Here is a 24851-nt window from a genome sequence, read left to right on the forward strand (position 1 = left end):
TTTAGAGGCAAAAGACAATTTTTGCAGCACTATTTCAGTGTAGAAACAAGCTCTGACAACAGGTGTATTTAGTGTGGCTTGTTGAGTCTTTCCTCCTCGCTCAATGAACATGAAATGAAGTGTTTGAGTGAGAGCCCGCTGAGACGAGTGTGTCAAACTGTGTGCTGATTTCTTCATCAGCCAAAGGGGGTTGTCCGGCACAGCAACGGATGTCGGGTTTAGTGATTCAGATGGTGACAGGAAACCAGAGTCCTGCTTACAGTCCCCAAGAGGAACCTGTTCCAGTATTGCTGATTGCTTCCGTGAGGGGAGATAGAGGAGAATGGGGACGCAGCAAAGAACTGGCTGATGCTACAGGTGAGATGGGTTGGGAAGGGGGTTTGGCTGGGAGTGGGTAGGGCCTGCTCCAAAGTCCACTGGAGTTGGTGGGAGTCTTCCCCTTGACTTCAATGAGCTTTGGATTGGGCCCTAATTCAGCAATGATTTGGGAACGGAAGGGCACTTGGAGGTTTGGCTTATCCTGTCAAGAAGGACTGCAGCTGGGCTGCTGTCCTGCTGTTGTGTGTGGCTCCTTGTGGTGGGGGTAGCGGTGGAACATCCATCAGCTAATTTATATGCCCCACCATGCGAAGAAGGTACCAAAATATATTTCCCCCAGCAGCATTTTACTCACACGAAGAGCCTGCTCCAAAAGCCATTAGACTCCTACCAGCTCCTTCCACTGCATTTGAGTCAGATCAGAAAATGGCTTCACATCCCCTCCCTATCTTCCTGCTGATTGATCCTGGCTGTTTATTTTTATTATGCCCTTTATATTACACCTTTATAATATAAAATCTGCAGTGAGCCCTAGGTTTTGTGGGGTCCTGTGTATAAGTTATATGCTAGACTTATCTAGCTGCCCTCTCCTGCAATCGGACTGTAGCTTTCTGCGTACGACTCCTGACTTGAGGGCTCCAGCTGTCTGCCATGTTTTCCCTCCAGAAGTCCAGCCCTATGAAAAGTCTGAGCTGTAATTACACTATCTCGAGTATCCTCCTGTTTCATGGCTTGTGTGTGTTTGAATTTTCCCGCATACAGATGCCTTGAAATATCTAGCAATTCTGATTAGAAAAAAATAAAACCCTCTTTGTGCCAAAGTTGTTCTTAAGATCAGGATAGGGGTAAAGTGTTCTTGAGACCTAGGTTATTGAGCTATGCCCCAGAGAGGTTAGCAAAATCTGGGATAATTATAGAATTTTGTGACACATTCGCTGTCTCAGAAAAGTTAATAGAAGTATTTTATTCCATATACACACTTATATTGCCATTCCGAACAGCGAGTCCCTCCCAGGAGCTGTGGTGATGACTAACCATGCAGCATGGCTTCAGTGTTGCCTGTGTCTTGACAAGTAATGGGTAGTTATCAGATATTTTCTTATGTAAGTGTGCAATCTCCAGTGCAGAAGGTGATAGACTTTTGCTTAGCATCTTCTGGGGCTGTCAAAGAACTTTACAAGATGCTAAGGAATTAACTAGTTGATAACTGGAAGCTCTTTGTCATTATTTTATTTCACCTGCTATCTGATTCCTTCTTTAACTCTTTCTATGCAGCTTCTGCATTTACTCTAGCTCTCTCCTTTGCTATGTCATTTTATCCTTGCGTGGACCATTTCACGACTCTGACATCCACAATATGTAATTTACGTGCAGTGCTGGGTTCCTTCTGGGGAAATTGTTCTAATTTTTTGAAACCACTTTGCAAACACTTACTACCAGCGCAGTGCTTACGCCCACAGACTTCAGTGGGGTTGAACAGCAAACACTCCTCAGCAATCATTTGCTTTCAGGATCGGGCCACTTAGCCCTGATTCTGCAATGGGATCTAAGTGAGCAGAGGATGGCTCCCCATTGACTTTCATGGGGCATCGTGATGGTCCCAAGATTCACCTGCATGTTGCAGGATTGTAGCCTTGACATTGTAAGTCTGAGATGAAGAGCCATTGTCTCCTCTTTGTTTTGCCTAGCTCTGAATTCATTCCTGATGCTCAAAACATAAGATTAACAGAATGTAAAACGAGAAGGGATCATTGTGATAATCTAATTTGACCTCCTGTATTACACAGGCCCTAGGACTTCCTTGATTAGTTCCTGCTTGCACTAGAGCGTATTTTTTTAGAAAAACATCCCATCTTGATTTTAAAATTTCCAGTGATAGAGAATTCGTCACAACCCTCAGTCAATTGCTACAGTGAATAACTACCTCACTGTTACAAAGTTGCCCCTTTTTTCCTTTTGTCTAGCTTCACCTTTCAGCCATTGGATCTTGTTTATACCTTTGTCTGCTAGATTGGGGACACAAAGCGTCCTAGGAATTCAGGCAGGATGTTTCCCTGTATATTTCTTCAAAGTTTACAATTTCAGCCTTTTGTGCAAAATAAACTTTGTAGGATGAGCTAAGGTGTATGGATATAAAGGGCCATATAAGCACTAAACTGTTGCATTTAACCTGAATTGATTACATATAGACAGAGAGAGAGAGACAACTACAGTGGGCATATGTAACATACACCCAAATGGAACGCAATGTGTCAGGAGCAGGTTATTTATTGATATCCTTTGAAATACGTGTAGATTCAGGCAACTCTTCTTCCAGGAGGAGGTAGCGTGGGTGGATTGGGGGGTGTGTGGTTGCCTACTTAAAAACACAAAACGAAACAAAACAGCAAATCACGTCATGTAATCCATCCGAATCAGTTAGATAAAAATCTGTGTGAAAGTCATAATTTACCAATTCAATTGTTTATAGAATCATAAAAATGGAGAGTTGGAAGGGACTATTTATTTTTATTGTTCCATCTTCAGCTAACATGCATCCACTCCTCTCTTGGCACAAAATACAAATGTATCTACTTGAACATCTGTCCAGGGCTATCTGGAAAACATGTGAGCAAAATGCAGCTCTAGTTTAAGTGGCTGCAACTCCTTCGGTTTCCATTTGGGAACTGAGCTGACTTTAGTCTGTTTTCCTTGACAATGTTGCTGTTTGTGCCACAGTAGTGGGTCAGTCAGGATTGGGGCCCCGTTGTGTCGGGTGCTGCACAAATACACATGAAGGCCTTATCTTTGCTGCTGAGACTTTCCCCAAAACTCAAACTGATTTTAAAATTGGTTGGAACTAGCGTGGACCAAGTTCTGGCAGCCCGATTGCTTTCTGTAACTGGCTTTGAAGGTTTAACTATAAATGGGTTATAAAAACAGTTGCAGTCGCTGGAGCCTGGCCTATCCTAGCGCTTTGACAGTTTTTAAAATCGGTTCGAATTCCTGGGGAAATAGCATAGATGAGGGCAAAAGGGAAGGGTCTTTCTCTGGGACTATTAGAAGCTACTGAGTTGGCATGAGGACTGCATCTGTTTAGCAAGGATTTGTCTATGCTACAGGCTGCTGCCAGCAGACTGTCAGTCAGGGCTGATCCACGACCAACAGAGCAGTCGCCAGAAGTCCCAGACATAGACCGTTACACCAGCAAAACAGTTACACCAGCTTTTACCAGTGCAGTGTAACTCTCTCGGGGCAGGGAGAAGGGTGATTTTTACTATATCAGTACGAAGTGTAGTTATGCTGGCATAGCTGCATTCACACAAGGAGCGCTTTGCCCTGGTAGTATACCAGAACTCCTGTACCAGTCAAGTGTGCCTCGTGTTAGACGTAGCCTTCGTATGCGTGCTATCATTCCTGGAGGAACGCTTCTCAATCAGCCAACCATTTGATTTATTACTTCAGCGAATCACCAAACCATCTTAATTCTTCACATTTTATTTAAAAGCAGTGTGGGTTATACAAATGGCTGCTCCTTTCATAACCATAATCTCAAATGGTGGGAGGGGGAAGGGGTGGATGACCCTCTGCTTACACCGGCCTCTCAGGCAGAAGTACATGTTTTATAGATGAGATTTATAAACTCCCTCAGGTATCAATTTCAGCCCTTATCTTGCAATCAGGACAAATATGGTGCCTTCACAGAGCCCTGATGGCTTCACTGTAATGATTTCTAGGGTTGCCAATTTTGGCTGAACATATTCCTGGAATTTTCATCACATGACACAATCTTTAATTAAAGATTAATTTTTACTTCCTGGAGACTGCAGGACAATCCTGGAGGGTTGGCAACCTAAATGGTTTCACAGTTCTCTGCTTGGACCTAACTATAGGATCAGGTTGTAATGTCCAACTGCTGAGATGCCTTCAACCGGAGCAGTCCAGATCACAGGATCTAGCTGGTATAAACTGAAGGATACTTGAAAACTTCCCTATTTCATCTCCATTAAAATGAGCATCTTTGTTTGTGCAGAACACCCCTTTATTTGAAAATAGAGAGTCCCCAGGCTGCTGTAGGTGCGTGCCCGGTTCTGAAATGTAATCCTCACAGGGGTGATATGGACTGGAAAATACTAGTAGTGTATCCACCCTACTACTTACTGTTCTGAATGGAATAAGCATTTATGATAAGACATTCTTCCAGGAACTATCACGCAGTGTGTGATTCATAGACAGTTGCTTACTCTTCTTCAGCCTCTTACAATGTTTAAATCTAAGCATTATATCACAGTGACTATTAATGGCTCCAGCTACCTAATACTTACAGAGGTCTCCTTGTTTGTGTGAGGACAGGTGACAGATCAAAGAGAAGCTTGAGAAACTTTAAAATGGGCCAAGCCTGCAGAGCTCTCTCAGACTTACTCCAAGAGAAGGAGCTAAGCCGCCCCCAAACTACAGGGAATCCTGTTTTCTATCCACACTCGAATTTTGCAAATGGCCCTCATCTTCTAAATGACCCCACCCCAGAACCCTCTCTGCTCTGAAATCCCCTGAACTGTGGTGTGTTGGAAACCCTGACAAAAACGTGGCTGCTGGAGCATGTTGACCCTCCTCACCCATTTCCCAAAGACAGCCGGAGAAGGAAGAGTTCAGCCTTTCAGAAAGACATCCCTTTGGTTCATTTTCCTCAAACGCCGAGCAAATGTTACCGGCCTCACTCTGCCGGGTCGTAAATCCTTTTGTCAACTTCTTCCATTAGCTCTTTAAAGAGAGAGGCTTGTGTGTTTCAGCATTTCTGCACTCTGGGACTAACGCGCTACAGACAGACTGACAGTCGTCATACGCACTTGCTCCCTCATAATCATGTTCCCAGCAGCTCATGTGATGTCTGCTTGACATGGAGATTCCAAGAGTCAGACTACCCCTTCCATCCTTGCACAGTCATGAAGCTGGTCATGCTGCAGGCAATCCAGTGGGCTTTTATAATGCATTTATCTGGGCTGAGGACTTTTTTTTTTTCTGATTTGGGGTGTTTTGTTTTTAGACCAATTCCACCCCTATTTGAGGAGTTCAAATTGCCTCTATCTGGGCTTGCATTGAATGAATTATAACAGAATGTAGCATCACCGGACTGTTGGGGCTCAGCTTTCTAGGAGGATTTTATGTCCACAGTTTCTGACACTGCAAAAGTGGGAAATTTCAGGGATTCAAGGAGAGGGTCTTGTAAGAAAAAGCTGTTCTCAACATTTTGTTGTGGTGGAATTATTGAGTTTTGACAGCAATAGCATGTCTGGGAGATGAATTTTGCCACCCTGTAACCTTGCTAAATATCAAAAATATCTTTAGACCAAGGGCTTGATCCTATACCACTTGATGCCAATGGGAGGTTTTCCCCCCTTTGAATCAGTAGGACCAGGGCCTAGAGGTTTCATTGTATTCTGCAGGCCTCATTGATGATCACATCTTATGCTTCTATAGTAACTCGCATCCTGAAGCACTTCACAGGCTAAGTACCTGTAGCACCAGAGCAATGCAGCCACCTCTGGGGTGGCCAGTGGCAGTCTGTACAACACAGAGAGCAATAAGCTAGAAATTACATGGGTGCACACACAAGTGAAGGGAATTGAATACAATGAAGTTGGGGTGTCTGTGGCTGGGAGTATAAAGAAGAGGGAGTTCTCAGGGCTTCGGCAGAGTGCAGTTGATGGCTCACAGTAGCTGTTTCCTCACAAGGCCTGTTTCCTGCACAAACCTCAACAAGAGATACTGTGCTATGGGTTCCTGTGGAAGGAGAAGACGATATGCTGTGAGGACAACAGTATTTGCACGGGTTCCGTGGCGGGAGTGCTCTTCCCCTGCAGTTCCTCTTACAGTCAGCTAGTGCAGTTACTGATTTAAAATCCTGTTCCTGAGACACCCCAACCCCCACTCCTTCCTGTGGGGGCAAATGCTGGCCTAGCCAAAGAACAGTCACAGCCCTTTGAGCCTAAATAGCTCCCTGCCCACTGCAGGGAGCAGAGAGATTTTAACTGCACCATGTAGAACCTTTATTTTTAAAAAAATTAAAACTCTACTGTAATTGTCTGAATGGCTGCAGTCTGTAACAAGGAATACTTTGGACCACGCATGGAGAAAACTGAGGGACATATTTTTCTCTATCTGTCTGAGTGCATATAGATAAGTACAGAATTTGAGAAGAGTATTCCAATGCAGCATCGTACTAATGGTCAAATTAGTCCAGGATCCTCTCTGGCCAGTGCCATTGGGCTACTCATGTTTAAGTAAATGTTTAAGTTGTTTGCTGATGAGCAGCCAGAGTGCTTAGCACCTCCCAGTTCTAAGCATGAGCTATGATTCTGAAACAAGACGTTTCTTCCTAAGCCTGGGGAGCTGGTGATTTTTTTATGCCCTGAAGAATGAGGGTTTATATCCCTGACTTGGTTTTTACCCTAACTTTGGGTATTGCTTAGGAGAACTTCGAGAAAGTCACCAGCTCCAGCCATGACTTGCAGTCTGAGGGGAAAAAGCTTGTCTCTCTCACCAAGAGAAGTTTGTTCAATAAAAGGGATTACCTTGCCCACCTTGTCAATCCTAAGAAAAGGGATTGCAGGAAGCTATCCTTCCTTGTGCGTATGTGTGCATAGGATAGAGATGTACAAAGAGCAAGGGCCTGGCCATACCGCGGAAGGCAGCTGTGGCGGGACTGGTTTCCACACACTGTGGCCATAGAATCATTTCAGTACCCATGCAAATGTCACAAGGTTCTCTACAAAGGTGGAAAGAACTGACAAGGTGGAGAGACGGATGTGGAAACTGTCAGTGAAAGATGCTTTTGTAGTGAATTCAGGGAGCTTTAATCCAATCCTAGATGAACCGAGAGGATTCCAGACTGATGTGGATTAATATTGTCATCTGTAATGCCATGCTGGCCTTAAAGTCATTGTGAATATGCTTGGAAAGTCAGTTGGCTTTGCCAGGACCTGTGTGCTGAATGCAGACTGTCTGCCGATAAACTGTGCTATAATGGGGAGAGGTTACTAGTAATCCTTGCACACCTGCTGCAGCTCCTACTGTTGTTTCTGACATTCGGGTGCTGCTGGCAGAGGGAAAGCATCATTGTCACCAGGTGATCATCGGCCTGAAGTACTGGACAGTCCTTTCCTTAACTTCACCCAAGGCCGGGTTTCTATGAGAGCATGGATGGCCCACTGGCAGAGACCTATCTTACGGAACCAGATGACTTGGGCTCAATTCTTTCTTTACTACAGCCTCCCCGTCTGATGTTAGGTCTTCAGTTAATCTTTCTGTGCCTCAGTTCCCCATCTGTACAGCGGGGAATAGTAGCACTGCCCTGCCCCACAGAGGGGCTTGTGAGGATACATTAAAGATTGTGAAGTGCTTGGATGCTGTGGTAATGGGGCCATCTTGGGTGCGTTTTTTCCAACCTTCACCTGTGCAAAGTGGCGGTAAAAGGATACCAGTGGTGAGAGTGGAGAACTCTGATTTGGTAGCACTTTACACCCGCTTCACAGAGTTCAAGGCAGGGGAGATCAGGCCTTCTGTTTTCTCTAGTCCTGGGTAATGATATGTAACACTTCATATTTTTACAGCTGAAATCCAAGCAAAAGAAAATCCAGGAAGACTAGTGAGAAATATGTGTTGTTGTCAAGGCGCTTTGTTAAGAGGTTGGAGGAGCAGTGGAGGCCCAATGATTTGAGCCATTTAAATGCAGAAAAAATATTGGAGAATATAGCACAGAGAACAATCTTGCATTAACGGGGAAAGGACTGGATGGCCTAATGTGTAGGTCTGTCATGCTAGGAAACCCTACCTGCCCTCTATCGTAGTCTCTCCTAGATGTTTTCTAATTAGTAAAATTATTGGGAGGGGGGCAGTGTGACTTAGTGGATCAGGAGTTGCCTTGGGAGTCAGGAAACTCAGATTTTCTTCCTGGCTTTGTCACTGACCTCCTGGGTGATCTGGGGCCAGTCACTTGCCCCACCCTGTGCCTCAGTTTCCCCATCTGTAAAACGGGAATGATTATTTTGAATGACTTGAGGTAGCACCACTCTATGCTAGATACTTTCCAAATGCTTAAGGAGAGTCCCTGCTCTGAGGACCTCACAATCTAACCACGAAGATCAGGGAAAGGGGAATAAGAAAAAGCAACTTCTGCACAATTTAATGACAACACTTTGACCCCCCTTTGAAAAGCACTTTTGGCTCTGTGGGTGAAGGGAGGGAAGTATTTCGCTTTTTTGAGAAAGACTTGTTGAGCAGGCGTGAAATAGGTCTTGTTTGTGCTTAAACCCTCCCAGCCACAGACATGCATGTGGCTGACACTGCTGTCAAGCGCTGACAGTTCAGTTAATGTTTGTCTCCTCTGCTGCGTGTGTTTCAGGCCGGACCTCAGCGGAGCAATGAGCCAAGCAGAGCTGCTCTGGGCTGCAGCCTCACTGATGGTGCTGGGGGCCCTTGTGAGCATGTGCGTGAAGTGTCAACGTTCTGGTAAGACTTTCTCCCCCAGCCTTGAATCAGGGGCATCTTCAGCATGAGGAAATGCTGCATTGCTCAGTCTGCTTGCCTATGTCAGACAGCTACGTATCTCCCTGCAGTCCCAGTGTGGGCTGGACATGGTGCCTGCTCTCCTACTCAGGAGTTAACTGTAATGAGCGGTTTGCCTGAGCATAAAGGTTTTGCTGCCATTCAGTATTGCAGAGATGATCCCCCACCGAATCACGCTGAGCCCGATGTCCCAAAGCAGGTGCCTGGGCTCGCGTTTCTCTCCTGGGCATGTGCAGGAAGTCTGGATCTAGGCATTAAGTGTCTGCCACCCGCACTCTGTGCAGCGTGAGCTCCTGCTGCCAATTCTCTGATACACGAAGTCCTTGAGGGAGTCACTTGCCCCGACCTCGCCATGTGCATAGCAAGTACTGCTTTTCGCATGCAACTCCTGCTACTGAAATGGTGGGTGGCAGGAAGCTGGTGCTTGCAGGCAGTGCCCACCTGTGTGGCTTGCAGCATTCTTCCCCCTTGCTGGGTACAGACTTGCGTGGCTGGGCTGAACTGCATTCCAGGCTGTTGGATCAGGGATTAATTTGACTGATCCTGGTTCCGATCCTCCAAATGTTGTAAGAACATCCCTTAGTTGGCCAATGAGATATCCGCTTTAGTCCAGCGCTCTTTCCTGGTCCTGGCTGCAGGTTTGATGGAGGCACTAGTTGAAATTCTTTCAGAGCTGTTGTTCTCCAGTTCCTCTTTGTGTCTAAATTCTTGTTAGCTCATGTTGTCAAGCGTTTTGTCTTCTTTCTGCACTTCAATTCCTAAGTCACCCATTTTGATGATCTTCTTCCAGCTACTAAACGGGAAAAGAAGCTGTGCAAGCAGAGGAAACTGTAAGTTACCCTTCACTCTCACATTTTTTTCCAAGAGGTCCTCATAGGGAGGAGATTAGAGCCCACACAGCAGCTGGGATCAGAGCTCTATGCATCCCAGATCTGCACATATTAGGAAATCTGGAGGTGAAAAATAGCTGCCTCAGAGCATTAATGATAGTCCACAATCCCATAGTGCCCAAGAACGTAGAATGGATCAGAGACACAGGAAAGCTGTGTAGTGCCCTTAGAAGGAATAACGTGAAATTAAGTGACAAGCTATGACCTTGGGCCTGAATGATGTACCAATTGGCTTTAATAAGAGTTTTGGATGAGAAAGGTTAGAGGAGCAAATTAGTATGTTGCAAAATGGTGCCACCACATAGATCTATACTAGGATTAAGGTAGATGAACAACTTTATTAGGTACAAAAGCCTGTATTTAAACAATGTGTGCTAGCTAATAGGAACATATGCTAGCATTGAACTACCAGACCTACAATGTCAGCTAAGTAAGGAAACATGAGTTCTCTCTCTCTCTCTCTCACACACACCCTTGTTTCCTTCAATAACAGACAAACCACAAGTCAGAAGATTAGAGAAAAAAGAAAAATCATGGCTTTTAACCTCTTCCTGCCTTTGGCAGCATAGCTAACTTGCTGCAAAGGGCTCTGGAAGGGCCCAAGGATGAGCCATATTGTGTGCTGCCGCCCTGCTGCTCCATTTAAAAATGACCAAGTGAGAGGATTTTGGTGTGATGTTTGGCAATTGATGGAAGAGCTACTGCAGGGCTCTATCCCTCTGAATCCCGTCTAGGGTTAGAGAGATGTCCTGGCTTGCTGAAATTAAACCAAGAGCCTGGATGTATTCCTGGTCCAGTGAAGTCAGTAGGTAAACAACCACTGACTTGAGAGAGGTCAAGATTTCACGTTCTATTTCTATAGCTGTTTTTGTGGTTGTTGCTTTTTTTTGCAACCCCAGTGAAACACTCACACAGTCGCAAGGAATCTAAACAGGGACGTTGGTTGAAAAGACCCCTGATCACCACCAAACAGCCAGCTGTAGGAACAGGGCTGATCAGAATGAAGAGAAATGGAGTGATTTGCTGTCTGTGTTAGAGTAATAGCTGCGCTACTGGAAGAAAGAGGGAGAGATTTTCGCAGGGACAAAGGGGAGTTGGAGGCCCAGTGCCCATTGAAAGTCAGAGTTGAAGGCCAGAAGGGACCGCCACAGCATCTCATCTGAGCTCCTGTCTATTACAGGCCACCAACAGCGACCAGCATCCACACACCAAACCCAACAACTGAAATGAGACTGAAGTGTTACAGCCCACAGGAGACTTAACAATTATGTGTCACAGGGAGACTAGCAGGGGCACCAGTGCCTGAGGCCCCCACAATGGCAGGGAAATGATTAAGTAAAGTATACCCAGATTATCCTGGCAAGTGACCCACACCCATACTCAGCAGAGGAAGGTCAAATACCCCAAGGTCACTGCCAATCTGATGTGGGGGAAAATCCTTCCCATCCCCACGTAGGGTGATCAGCTAGACCAGGGGTCGGCAACCTTTCAGAAATGGTGTGCCAAGTCTTCATTTATTCACTCTAATTTAAGGTTTCGCGTGCCAGTAATACATTTTAATGCTTTTAGAAGCTCTCTTTCTATAAGTCTATAATATATAACTAACCTATTGTTATATGTAAAGTAAATACGGTATTAAAAATGTTTAAGAAGCTTCATTTAAAATTAAATTAAAATGCAGAGCCCTCTGGACCGGTGGCCAGGACCCGGGCAGTGTGAGTGCCACTGAAAATCAACTCACGTGCTGCCTTTGGCACCCGTGCCAAAGGTTGCCTACCCCTGAGCTAGACCCTGTGCATGTGAGCAAGAACCAGCCAGCCAAGCACCTGAGAGAGAGAATGCTCGGTGCCACCTCGGAGCCCTGTCCCTCTCTGTCCAACATCCCATCTCCAGCCATGACCAGCCCTAATGCTTCAGAGGAAGGGGACCAACCCTCTTCTGAAGACATTGGGTCGGGGGCTGGGGAAGTAAATGGGAGCTGAGTGCTCAGATCCCATTAGGGCTTTGAAAACCACCCTCAATGTATGTACCCGCAGTAACAGATACTCTTTAGTGTTTCAGCTGTGCTGTATTCCCTTCCTTTTGGTATGTCACCTTCTTTTTTTAAATATTACCACAGCAAAATGCATGGTCAACAGCTCTCTTTTACCTTTATTTAAAAAAAAAGAGTAAAAAACGTGATGCTTGCCTTCCGAAAAGACTGAATAGACCCAAGGTATGTGAGAGGTTAAACTTTCCTTCTGGGCTTTGTGGACCTGTCTCTAGAACCTTTTGAATTCTATTGCGAGTCTGCACTTATTTTGTGTTGAAATGCTTCCATCATGGGATGAAAAGAGTCGAAATCATCATTGTTTTCTGGACCAGGATATCTCTTCATCACATGCGGCTTTGCCCCCATCCTTGGGTCCCCTCCCCAGCTCCTGTTGTGTGTTTAAGGTCATTGGAAATGCTCCCATTGACGTCACAGGTCAAGACCAGACCCATAAAGAGGCTGAAAATAAACCTGGGTGACATTTTTTGACTAATAGTTTGTTTGCTGAAAATGCAGTTTTGGTTGACCTGAAAATATTCATGAAGTGACATGTCACCAAATAGCTTTGGCCAAAAATATATGTTTGGGACTTAGGCTCCATTCATAACACAGCCAGAGGAGAACGGGGAGGGAGAGGAGGAGGAGAAGATGATCGTGGTGCCTCCCTAATACCTATCATCCTGAGGCTAAGACATTCACTAGGGAGTCCTAGTCATTGGACCGTAGGGTATTCTGAGTCGGGTCTTTCTCATTCTCTCCTGTTGAAGCTGTTCCACTTTGCATAAAATACATGACTAGTCACCGGGCCAGAGAGAGAGAGTGAACGACTCTATAGCCCAGAGAACCGAAAAACCAGTTATTTGCCCAGCTCTAGCTGCAATTCAAACAGCTTCTCGGCCCCCCTCCTAGAAATATTAACATTTAACATGATCATGGAAGCCCTTTCTTTGGATTTCAGTTGTCACAGCCTTCGTGCTGACGTGCTGTGCAATATAAGCCTCATCTTTCCTTAGGCTCCACTTTCATGCCCTTAGTGGCTTCTGTCTCCATCTTATGCTTTGTGACTTTAACAATGCGCCCCCTCACCCCACCCCCATTGCATGTCTTTCCCTCTAGTACATATTGCATTAGCCAGAACTTTCCCTGTATTTTCAGGCATGGAAACCAGCCGGGGTTTGAGGTGATACGATCCTATTCAAGTGAGTATACTTTTTTACAAAGCTCTATAGGTATCTGGAAGAATCTTGTGTATTGGAGCATGAGTCTTTGCTGCTTTTACAGATCCAGACTAACACGGCCACCCCTCTGATACTTGGAAGAATCTTGTAGTTGTTAAGTACTGAGAGAGTTTTCCAGGCTGCAGTTTTTGCAAGGATACCGATTTGTGTCTTTTTTTCATGACAGTGTCCTGCAGTGCGGAGAATTAATTCCTGTCTCAAAGAATAATTTATTACAATTGGGAAAGAGTGGAAGGCCTAACAGACAGAACTAGAAGGCTGAGATTTTCAAAATAGACTTAGGTGCCCACTTGGTATTTGAGTACCTAATTCCCCTAAGCTCCTTTAAAATCTCAGCGTAAATATTTAGTGTCACGTAGAATCTGTATCATGAAATGTAACAACATATTGACTTAGGCTACAGGGTGCCTGCTCTTCTGAGCAGAAACTTAAACTGCCCCTGAAAGTGACAGAGAGAGGGGGGAAACACTTGAACCCAAATTGATACAAATGACTCATATATCCTTGCCCTGTCACTGCTTCCTGCGGCACATTTGGTTACAAGCTGACCTTTTGATTTCATCCTAAACTGAGCTGCTGGTTGGGTCGGTATTAAAGGTCATCGTAAACAAAGAAGGTGCAGGAAGCTAAGCTTGCCGAGGCCCTGGCTTCCCCGCTGCTGTCGATCTAAGTACTTCAGTCATCCTGAGTGCAGGAATATCACAGCACCGAACAAAGGCACCATCACTTGGGCCCTTGTTCCTTTGAGTCACCTCAAGGGGACTTTCATTTTGCGCTTTTCTTTCCTCTCTGGCAGCCCCTTCTTTCTTTTTCCCCTTCCTTTGTCTGTCTGTCTTCACATTTTCTATTCTCTCTCTTTTTTAATTTTAATGATTTCCCCCTCTTCTCTTCATTTCTCTTCCTATGCCATCTTCTGCTGCTACCTCCCCTCCCCTGCTGTTTCGGTTTGAGTTTTGGGAAAGCTAATCTGCAAGAAAAGTGTTATGCCTGGCTCTGAAAGGAGCAGATTTGTGCAAACGAGTTACACGGTCTTGAGCTGACTATTGATAAAACGCTGTCTTCGGGTTCTTGAGGCTGTTTCCTAGCAACTGAGGACCACAGTTGTCTAGGGAGAGTGTTGTCACACCGAGAGAGGGGAACGTTTCTTGGGTAACATGAGCCAATCCAATGGAGCGCATAGGACGGAGACCTCGGAATGTGACTGGTGTTCTAATGGCCACTATTAAAACAAGCAGAGCAGTATGGGATTGTACTGCTGATGAGATGGGCCTGTTTCATTTTGAACCAATTGCATTTCGAAACTAGATACGGTGAATTGTAGTAATCCAGCCTAGAGAGCATCATGGCCAAGTCCGTGTTGGACAGGATGTGGTGCAGTCTTCTGGCCAGCTGCAGCTGGAAGATAACATCTTTTGCAGTGGTTGTCATTAGAGTATCTAGGAGCAATGAGGAGTCCAGAAGGGTGAAGAGCTGCGAAGTGACATGAGGATCTGAGCAGCAAGGCTCCCGCCACAGAGCGAGACTCTACGGTGGGAGCTGGATTTTCAAAGCATTTCCTTCTCTCTGCCTACAATACCTCTGTCTTGCTGCCTTAAGCAGCTGTTTTATATCCAGATGCTGACCTCTGATAGCTGAAAGATGGTGCTGCTAGTTCAGAATGTAAGTGAAATTGAGATCTGGGTGTCATCCATGTATTGCTGGCATTTGATTTGATGTCTCAGTTTTCCCCAGCAGCGAGGTGCTTTGACTGTCTGGGATGGGGGAAAACATGACAGAGTGCTCTGGTGGCAGAAGAGCAGTTGTCTAACAGTACTGTCTGGGAACAGCGTGGAAGGAATGGATTCGGGTCATCACAGCAGGTGTCCATTGACTCCTCCAATATCTTTAAAATGGGACAATGCTAAATCATGATTAACAGCAGCAAATGATGCTCCAGTAATAGGAGCTGTGGGTATCCGGCCTCTGATGATCCAGGTCCAAGGAGTGCTGTTTCTGTTGTACAATGGAATGTATTCCCAGCCACAGAAGGATTAAACCAGCATAGAGAGAGCCTAGTGGTTATAGTACCTGCCTGGGATTTGGGAGACCTGGATTCAGTTCCCTTTTCTGCCACAAATTCCCTATATGAGCTAGGGCAAGTTGCTTAGTATTTATGTGCCTCAGTTTCCCCATCTGTAATATGTGGGGATAATAGCAATTTTCAGCCTCATTTGACTACTACAGTGAGGAGGGGCCAGAGAAGTACCAGTGCAGATAGCTAGAACTGGGAAGAGGTTTTTATGGTGTGGAGAGAAATTAATTTGAAAATGAACAAAAGTGGGTTGCAGCAACTTACATTTAATAATACTTTGCCTTTCTGCATCCCTTCATCGCTGAAGGAGAGTGAGAATTATTAAGCAATGATGGGCCAAACAATCTAAGAAATCTTTATTTTAACAAGATCTAGGACAATGACAGATGCAACCAAACCTCAGGAGAAGTTGCTATTGGAGCACTTAGGACAGTGGTTCTCAAACCTCTGTAGTGGTGACCCCTTTCACACAGCAAGTCTGAGTGCCCCCCCCCCTTATAAATTAAAAACACTTCAAAATATTTAACACTATTACAAATGCTGGAGCTGAAGCAGGGTTTGGGGTGGAGGCCGACAGCTTGCGGACCTCCCCCCCGCAGCTCATAACCTCATGACTCCCTGAGGGGTCTTGACCCCCAGTTTGAGCACTCCTGACCTAGGAGAACCCATAGCTATAATTTTTAGAGAATGGAAGTCTATAAAAAAATAACTGCTAGCAGTCTGGGGATGGAAACTCATGCAAATTTGGAGAAAACGTCAGATAACTTGCAGGGGGACTAGGGACTAGCCTAACTATTAGGACTGGAGCTTTATCTAACAGGTATTTGTTTGCAGTGGCCTATTCCTGTTGCTTGTAGACACAATAGGTTTCTATAGTAATTTCCTTCCCTGGCCCACCCTATGTTTTTTAGGAAGGTAATTGAAAAAGTTCTGGATTTCGTAGTCTGCAAATATCTGGAAATCCTTTGCATTTGACTGCTCTGTGCTCCGTTTGAAAACGTGTCTCCTGCTGCCATAACCTTCAACATGTGATTTTATTTTCCATGCCAGTTGCAGTGACAAGGCAAGATCAAATTAAATTGCCAGACAACGTCCCAGTAACAAGGTAGGTGACAAAATAAGATACAGTATTTCAGCCAAAATTTGGGCCACTGGGTCCACTCAAACTTGAAGAAAATTGAGGATTTGGGTCCACATCTGCATCTGAACTCTCTGGCTTGGCCCAGGACCGGCGCTAGGGGTTTGAGCGCCCTAGGCAGATGGCAAGTTCGCTGCCCCTTGCGCTGGTCCCACGGCTCTGGTGGAGCTGCCGCAGTGGTGCCTGCGGGCGGTCCACCTGAGCCGCGCGAGGAGCCAACCCTCCACAGGCACGACTGTGGCAGCTCCACTGGAGCCGCGGACCAGCGGACCCTCCGCAGGCACCACTGCGGCAGCTCCACCGGAGCCGCCTGCCGTCCCCTCCGGCAAAACAGCGCCCACCAATTATTCTGGCGCCCTAGGCGATTGCCTAGGCTGCCTAAATGGTAGCGCTGGCCCTGGCTTGGCCTATATTTAATTTACTGCTTATTCTTTCATAATGTTCTAAATCCTCTTGATATCTGCGTTCCAAATGCTTTTATAGCATCCACTAGCATGAATCCTTAAAACCAAGCCAGGGAAATGAACTGTCATGGCAGGTGAAAGGCAAGTAGTGCAGGAGGTCCTTGATGTTAACCATTTTGACATTGTGAAGCCCAAGCAAACTGATATGGAAAATATATGGCAGAATATTATGGCTCGAATATATATTTGTTTATCCAAATCCCATCCCAAATACCCCATTTCCCATTTCTTAGTCCTCAAAATGTCTCCTATTGCACAGCACCACCAGGAAAAGCTCTGTGAAGTATGGGGATTGTTCAGCCCATTGGTTGGAGACCACTGTAATATCCAATATTTACTATGGTGTGTTTAGAACTGGGATTTTAGCTGCTTTCCAGTGTGAATGGCTTGTATTCCAGGTATAGACCTATACCGTGGGAGAAAGAGTGTTTGCCAGAATGTTACATTAATAAATTTATCTCTTTCAGGAAAACCAGTGAGCGACTGCAGGCCACAGGTATTGATGGTAGGTATTTATACAAAAGTATCCATTTCTTTACACCTTTTGTTATCTGCCCTGGGTGGGTTGTTACTTCAGTACAAAATTAGTACGTGGGAAATATTACAAATCTTTGCCTGATTATATTGGCAAATGGAACATATATGGTAAGAGATTCCTGACTGCTATATACGCCTACAAAGCTCACAGAAACTAAGCCTGGGAGAGGATGTTCCATTCCCATTTATGGTCATCCATTTTGAATTCTGAATGGTGCATTATGGGGACAGGGGTTACCTTGGAAGTAAGTTAGCTAACGCTACAAACCTACTCCTATAATAATATCTAACGCACAAACATTTGTAGAACTATACAAACACCTTCATGACGTCCCATGTATCTTGTTGCCTACATTCTGTATCCATTTTTATCCTGTTTAAACCCTTTACCTATGTGACTTTCTCTCCAGCACCTCTCTGTCCCTTCTCCTCTTCTCTTTTCCTTTGAGACTAAGACCAACCCCCTGAGTCTTTCCACAACTTCGCAGATTCTTCAGACCTGTTCTCTATTGCCCTGTGCTGCGCTCTTCCCGAAGCAGTGGCCATCTTGCTGGGTGCGGTAGCCAGTTCTGCACACAGTATTCCAGCTTTAATTTTCAGAGTGCCCATTGCTGGAGCATGTGGGCAGGTGACCTGGATTCGCAGAGAAGCGGAGCACCTCCATCTCCCAGTAATTTCAACTGGAGTTTTGGGTGCTCAATGCTTCTGAGAATCGGGCCCTAAATGCAGTATTAAGTGAAATCCCTCTTCCCCACAATATTCAGTACAAACAGCTACCATCCCTGTCTTGCTGTGATACAATATTCTACCTAGTCACTGGTGAACAAGGAGTTAATCCCAGCTCAGTTTTACCCTCTCCTCTTGCTTAGCTAAGGACTAGAGAAGGGGCTGCTTGTGAGAATGTGGTGGAGAAAATGCCCTTTCGAAGATTAGGCTTCTCATCCAATGGCCCTAAGACTGGGTTAAACTGCAGTCTGGGGAGTTTTTCTTATTGACTTTCTGCTTATATTCATTTATTATCCTCCCTTCCCTTGCTACAAACCCTGTTCCTTTGGAGGAAAGATCTTGCTGATTGTAAATGCTGAGCCCTTCAACCGCTTAAACATCCCAATAATAATAGATAACTCAGTGATGGACCATGGCTTTCCCTAAAACATGTGTCTTGCACCCCACCCTAGTTTGATCTGCAAACCTGGGCTCTGTTGAAATACCAGAGAGGAGGGAGTTTGCACATCTTTGGCCCCCTGTATAGCTAGGGATTGTTCTCCAAAGCGCCTTGCCTGCCACGGAGACAGAGTCCCTAAGGGTTCTGTCCAAGTTTTCAAGTACCTTTCTAGGTAGAAGGTGAGAGCCTCACAAATATTTAATGAATGTCTCCCCAGACCCCGTACTGCAGTCAGTTGTTATGCTCGCTTTACAGAAGGGGAACTGGGACAGCAAGATTAAGTGGCTCCCTCAAGCTCACAAAGGAAGTCTGTGGCTGAGCTGAGAATTGAAACGAGCTGTCCTGAGTCTCAGACCTGGACCACAGCACCACCCTCTCTGTCCAGGGGTGGAGTTTAGCAAGTGTCTTCTGGAGTGTCTTGGACTCTAGTCTCTGCTTTTATAGCTTGCTAGCTGGTGTTTCTGGTTTTTCTACAGTGCTGCACTGAGCAGATGGTGTTGGTGATTCTTCCTCTCTCACCCTCAAATCTATTTCCTCATTAGTGACCTTAGTGGCTCTTCCCGTTAGAGCATTTTCTGCAGATTGGTCCCTTGTGCCACAATTCATTATTTTCCCCTTTCTTTTTATACTGAGCTCTATTTCATAGAATATCAGGGTTGGAAGGGACCTCAGGAGGTCATCTAGTCCAACCCCCTGCTCAAAGCAGCACCAATCCCCAGACAGATTTTTGCCCAAGATCCCTAAATGGCCCCCTCAAGGATTGAACTGAAACCCCGGGTTTAGCAGGCCAATGCTCAAACCACTGAGCTATCCCTCCCCCCTGTATTTCACATCTGGTGGCTCAATTGCCTCTGAATCAGATTTCATAGCCCCTGTAATTGCTAGCTAGCAGATCATGGCTAACATACAATGTCAACATGTGCTCTCTTCTAGGTGACAGTGCTGAGCCCAGATACCAAAATTTCATGAGAGGTAAACATTACAACTGTAACATAATTCAATTAGGCTAAGAACACAGCAGACAAAATTCAGCCTTAGTATAAGTAACTCCCATTGAAGTCAATAGAACTTGCACCAACTTATGCTAGGACTGGATCTACTCCTCTATGTAAAATAATAGTGGAAAATGAAAAGCTGTGATCCCTGCTTTAATGTATGTGGGTGTTTCTGCATATGAGATGGAAGGTCACCAGCCTTTGGAAGCAACATCACATTTTTGTTCCTGTCTCTTCTCTGAGTGGAGAATCTGTTAGTATATGGGCCGGCTTCCCCTGGAGTTTCTAATCACACCCTGTCTGTATTCAGCTGTGTCAGGATATTTGTTAGGCTAAAAGATGTTCCCTAGCTGTAAAATGGAGGTCAGAATGCTGCCTTTCTCCTGTTTAGATTGTAAGAGCGGCAAGGACAGTCTCTTAGTAGCATCCATAGCACAAGAAGGTTCTAATCTCAGTTGAGGCCTCTGGATGGTACCGTAATACAAATAATTAATAATAATAATAGAGGTAGCAGGAAGAAGGCGTCTCCTGCTGTCCGAATTCCCTTCATTAGTATTTTATTCTTTAATGCGTAGGAATATAGTAATTATTTTGGTCTTGAGGTCTCCAGCAGCACAGCTCTGTAAAGGACATTTTATCTTTGGAGGAAGATAGGACTGATCGGGGCACTAGCCCATTGAGATGTAAGGATAAAGTGAAGCGACCATCACAAAGGCCACAGATGATTGTGTTAAAGCCCAAATAATGGCATTGCTCAGTCTGTTTTTTATAGAGGAGCTCGTCAAATCCTTTTGTTTAACTATTCATGCCCCTTGACCAGGCCTCATTGTCCTTTAGGACAGTGGCTGTCAGCCTTTCCAGACTTCCATGCCCCTTTTGGGGGTTTGATTGGTCTTGTGTACTCCAAGTTTCACCTCACTTAAAAACCACTCGCTTACAAAATCAGACATAAAAATACAGAAGTGTCACAGTGCACTAGTACTGAAAACGTGCGAATGTTTTCCTTTTTACCATATGATTATAAAATAAATCAATTGGAATATAAATATTGTACTTAAATTTTCAGTGTATACTACATAGAGCAGTTTATATATCTAGATGAGTTGATGTTCCCCCTTGAACACCTCTGCATATCTACAGGGGTACACGTACATCTGGTTGAGAACTGCTGCTTTAGGATAACTTTTAGACTATATGCTAAATTACTCTTTATCTAAAACAAAGCCCCTTAAATTCTATTTCGCTGGGCCCTTACGATACGTCTACACTGAATAAAACTCCCATGGCTGGCCCGCGTCAGCGGCCTCGGGCTGGTGGGACTTGGGATATGGAGCTATAAAATTGCTGTGTAGATGTTCAAGCTTGGGCTGGGATCCTCCCCCCTCGCAGGGTCTTAGAGCCCAGGCTCCAGCCCAAGTTTTACAGCCCTGCAGCCTGAGCCCCACGAGCCCAAGGCAGCTGATGAGGATCAGCTGCGGGTGTTTTATTTCCACACAGGGTTCAGTCCTGATCCCATGGAAGTCAATGGCAAAACTTGCATTAAATTCATGTTTATTTCAATGGTGTCAGGCTGGATGTGGCTTGCTCAATATTTTGAGCCTGCTCACATGCCTCTCTTGAGGTGTCTGAGCTGCAGGCTCGCGAGTGACATGGCTGATGCCTTTTGGTCAGTGCACTTTGAAGTTTCTGGGCAGTGCATTAGAAAGCCGCAGGGTGGGGCATGCAGAGGAGAAGGTGTTGCAGAATGAGGCATGAGGAGGGGACGGGGAACACCAAGACAAGAGAACAGGAAGGTGAGACTGGTGCAGTCTGTGCAACAGTCCTTTGGGGGGATAAGTGTTAATTTTTCCATGGCAAGAGATACACAGATCCAGTAAAAAACCGAGTGAGAAAGGGAAGAGCTGGAATGCTTGTCTGAATGGAAACAATCGCCTGCAGAGGCTCCTGGAGAATCTAACCTGGCCCTGTGTGTTTCTAAGTGCATAGACCTTTTCTGGATCAGTTTTGTGACTTTATTTTGATTTTGTGCTGTGAGAAATGTCCCTGAGACTGCACTAATGGTAAATGATTTGTACTTGCAGAAGACAACCAGGAATTGGATGCTGCCTATGTGTAAGTCAATCTTTCTCTCATCCACCAGTACATTGAATCTAATCTCTTCAGTCTCCCTTGCTAATGGTAGCTTTGAATTGTAAGATGTTACAGTGCGTTCAGTTCATCTTCTTACAGAGGAAATTAAATTCCAAAGATTTGGGTTCCAAAGCAGAGCTTTGAAGATCATGATTTTCATGCTGTTTCATTATTCAGATTGTGCATAGCTCTGTTAATTTCACACTCTCTATAAGACCTTGCAATGGACCATGTTACTGTGAGCCATTGTTTCTGCTGTGAATAGTAACTTGTTGCTATTGTGGTTACTCTCAGCAGAACATGCAAGATCTCAGGATGGAAAAGAAAAATCTGTCCTAAGTGCTTCTGACTTGGTCATGAATAACCTATGGGAAGCCAGGTGCTAAGCAGGATACATGCACAGAGAAGGTGTTCCATGTCCAAGTTCTGCAGTTGTACATAACTCGTATAGAATATGACTTCCATTGTATCATATTAGCCTGTAGTGCAGGTCACACCTACACATCTCATAGGCTGTGGAGTATTAGAACCATGAGGAATACAATAGGCTTGTTTCAAGAATGATATTGGACAAGGAGCCAATCACAGGAAACGTACCCATTCCAGATGCAACCAAGATACAGTGCAATACATACAGAAAACCAAATACTGTACTTCACCTTCACAAAGATATTTACATCCGTGCATGGACCCACTACTGTAGAATCTACCTATTAGATTAATCACAGAAATGGACAGCGGTATTGATGTGGGTCCCAGAAATCTCATTTAAAAGAAATAGCTTTGGGAGGCCTCTCTGGAAGTTTTGTATTCAGTTTACTCAGTTACAGAAGTGTATTGCCCAGGAGATGAGGCAGTTTGTGATAGCTGTGGCAACTTTAGTTAAAATTTAAGGTTCTGGGAAGAGAAGGCTCTGTGGCTCTTTCTGATTGATTTGAGGCCATGGGGTGGCTGGGAAATTGGGGTCCCATGCATGAGTAAGGTGGGTGGAATTTTGCCCCAAGTGCCATCTCAAAGGCAAAAAATTTCTAAGACTGAGATGTTTTATCTTTTCTAGCAACCCTATAGCTACAGATTACTACAACTGTGCGACGTTCTTGAGACCACCAAATGGTATGTTCACAAGACAGACAAATGAATGGCTGTTTATTCAATCCACTTGTGGAAGATAAAACCAGTGAAGTATTTCCAGCCAGCCAGGTTGTAGTGTGGGTTTGGGATGAGCTGGAAACAGATAGTTTTCTTCTTTTATCTTTCTCCTTTGTTACAATATGGTTTGATGCAATTTTAATTAAGGAATGGACGTGGGCAGCAAGGGGTTAAAAGTTATTGTGTTGGAGGGGAATCCAAAAGGAGGATGCTATGTAGCGGCAAAACCACTGAAAAGCTGTGCTAGGGTTCAGGGCTATGGTTAGGTGCCTTACTTCAATGCAAATCAGCTGGTTTATTTTCATTAAGCCCTGGCTGGCTTCAGGCCAGTGGCAGAGCATTGCCTAAAGCCGCATGTAGTCCAGAGCCAAAGCCCTGAATGTTCAAAGGTGATGCTTCCCCTGCCTAACAGCAGCACCATCAAGTACTTGGCTCAGTGGGGTACAGTAGGTGGTGCAAACAAGATCAGCCCCAGGCCCAAGCAAGTCAGGAAAGTGCTTTGGGCACGGCCTTCGTATACCAAGCACTTTACATTTACAGTGGAATTTCCTGAGGTTTAACATTCACGGTGGAATTCCCTGAGGCACCTGGCTGTCCCAGGAAGAGAATGTGAAGTGCCACAGATATTAAATCTCCAATGGTCACTTTGTTTTTCAAACCATGCAATATTCTGTGTTCTTATAACTTGAGTCTAGGTACAGAAAAGTGCATCCACCTAGGCCCTGATGCCACACACACTTATAGATGTGCTTACCTGTATGCACTGGGAGGGAATAATCCCCTATGGCTACCTGAGGTGTCTCAAGCTACTCCTGAAAGTAAACGCTTGCAGGACCTGGACCTGGGGGCTGATCCTGCAGCTCTCACAGCAGTAAGTGGGCCTGCTCATGTGAATGAGGGATGCAGGACGGTGCCCCAGATCTCTACTACCAGGAACACTAATCAGTGTTAAATACAGAACAGATGAGGTAGCGAGGCTGGAAGCAATGTTTAGAGAGACACTGAGCTCCATGCAGGCCCAGCTAAACCCGTTGCAGAATTGAAAGCTCTTCAGGGCAGAGGTTGTCTCTTTGTTGTATGTTTGTCCGGTGCCGTGAACAATGAAGCTCTGACCTCTAGGCAATACCATAATACAAACAATAAAAAATAATCATAATAATCAGGGTCCTGGTTTGTCTAGGGTCTTCCATGAAAACTCTGTCCCAAATTGCTTCTGCAAAACTAAATCCTGTAACACACTTAGAGTTAAACACCTCTTTCTGTTACAACTTACTTAATGCACTGTTTTTAAAAGTACAAAAAAGAGGGTAACTAATTTAAGTCTGTCACCAGAAGACGGATGTGGTATAAAGACCTTTAAAAAACATCGCTGACTTATTTGTTTAATTATTATTCTTGTATATTGTGGTAGTTACCACAGGACTTAATGGAGATCAGGACCCCATTGAGCCCGATGCTATACATATACATACTAACTGGCAATCTTTCTCCCAAAAGCTTGCAATCCAAGCAATGTCTTTAATTATTTTGTTTTTCTATTTTATAAAACTAGTGCTTGAGGACTGTGTGAAAATTATGGGCAGGAGAAGACTCTCAAAAAACCCAGTGCAGATGTTGCATGTGTGAAATTGTGTGAAATGGCCATTTTGATATCCCAGAGTGTGCAAAACTTATCTGAAATGGTATCGGATTCTGACATCATTTTTGGATAATCCATTTTTTTTTTTGTCCAAAAGAAATTTCAAAACGTTGTCTGTTTTCCACTCAGATGGTCTTATTTTTGAGGGGGAAAAGAAGAAGAAAAATATTCTTGGCGTGGGGTGTTTTTTTGGTGGCAAAAATGTACCTATTTGAGGGGGGGATTCAAAACTAAATGGGAAAATCCTGAGTTTTGAGTGGTACAGAGACGAGTGGTACTTTTGTGTTGTGACTACAGCATCAACTGACTTTATTAGCCTAGCACTTACATTTTGTGCCATGGGAGGGGTTAAAGCAAGATGGAAAGTGATTGGCATGTCTATTTGCATGAATGAATATCTGCAGAATCTTCCTAACTTTGATGTGGTGACCACATCAACTGTTCAGGCTTCAGTTACATTTTCTTCATCTGTGGACGTACATTTCAGATAGTAAACTACAGGCAGTTGCTCGTGTGGTTTAACTGCCCATATACATCGTGT

General features: G+C 44.8%; 1 protein-coding gene across 2 annotated transcripts in view; it reads left to right on the forward strand.

Moving 5' to 3' along the window:
- Positions 1-217: 217 nt before the first annotated feature.
- Positions 218-24851, forward strand: part of LAT2 (linker for activation of T cells family member 2) — a 31697-nt gene continuing 7063 nt past the window's right edge. For both annotated transcript variants that reach the window (XM_050929464.1, XM_050929465.1), the window contains exons 1-9: positions 218-357; positions 8699-8805; positions 9653-9692; positions 12940-12983; positions 16144-16198; positions 17163-17191; positions 19331-19369; positions 21474-21504; positions 22580-22635. In XM_050929464.1, the coding sequence (XP_050785421.1) occupies positions 8718-8805; positions 9653-9692; positions 12940-12983; positions 16144-16198; positions 17163-17191; positions 19331-19369; positions 21474-21504; positions 22580-22635 (382 nt within the window). In that variant the 5' untranslated portion in view covers positions 218-357; positions 8699-8717. The remainder of the gene's footprint in view (positions 358-8698; positions 8806-9652; positions 9693-12939; positions 12984-16143; positions 16199-17162; positions 17192-19330; positions 19370-21473; positions 21505-22579; positions 22636-24851) is intronic.

Source organism: Gopherus flavomarginatus, chromosome 19, assembly GCF_025201925.1.
Source record: "Gopherus flavomarginatus isolate rGopFla2 chromosome 19, rGopFla2.mat.asm, whole genome shotgun sequence".
NCBI classification, from domain to species: domain Eukaryota; kingdom Metazoa; phylum Chordata; order Testudines; family Testudinidae; genus Gopherus; species Gopherus flavomarginatus.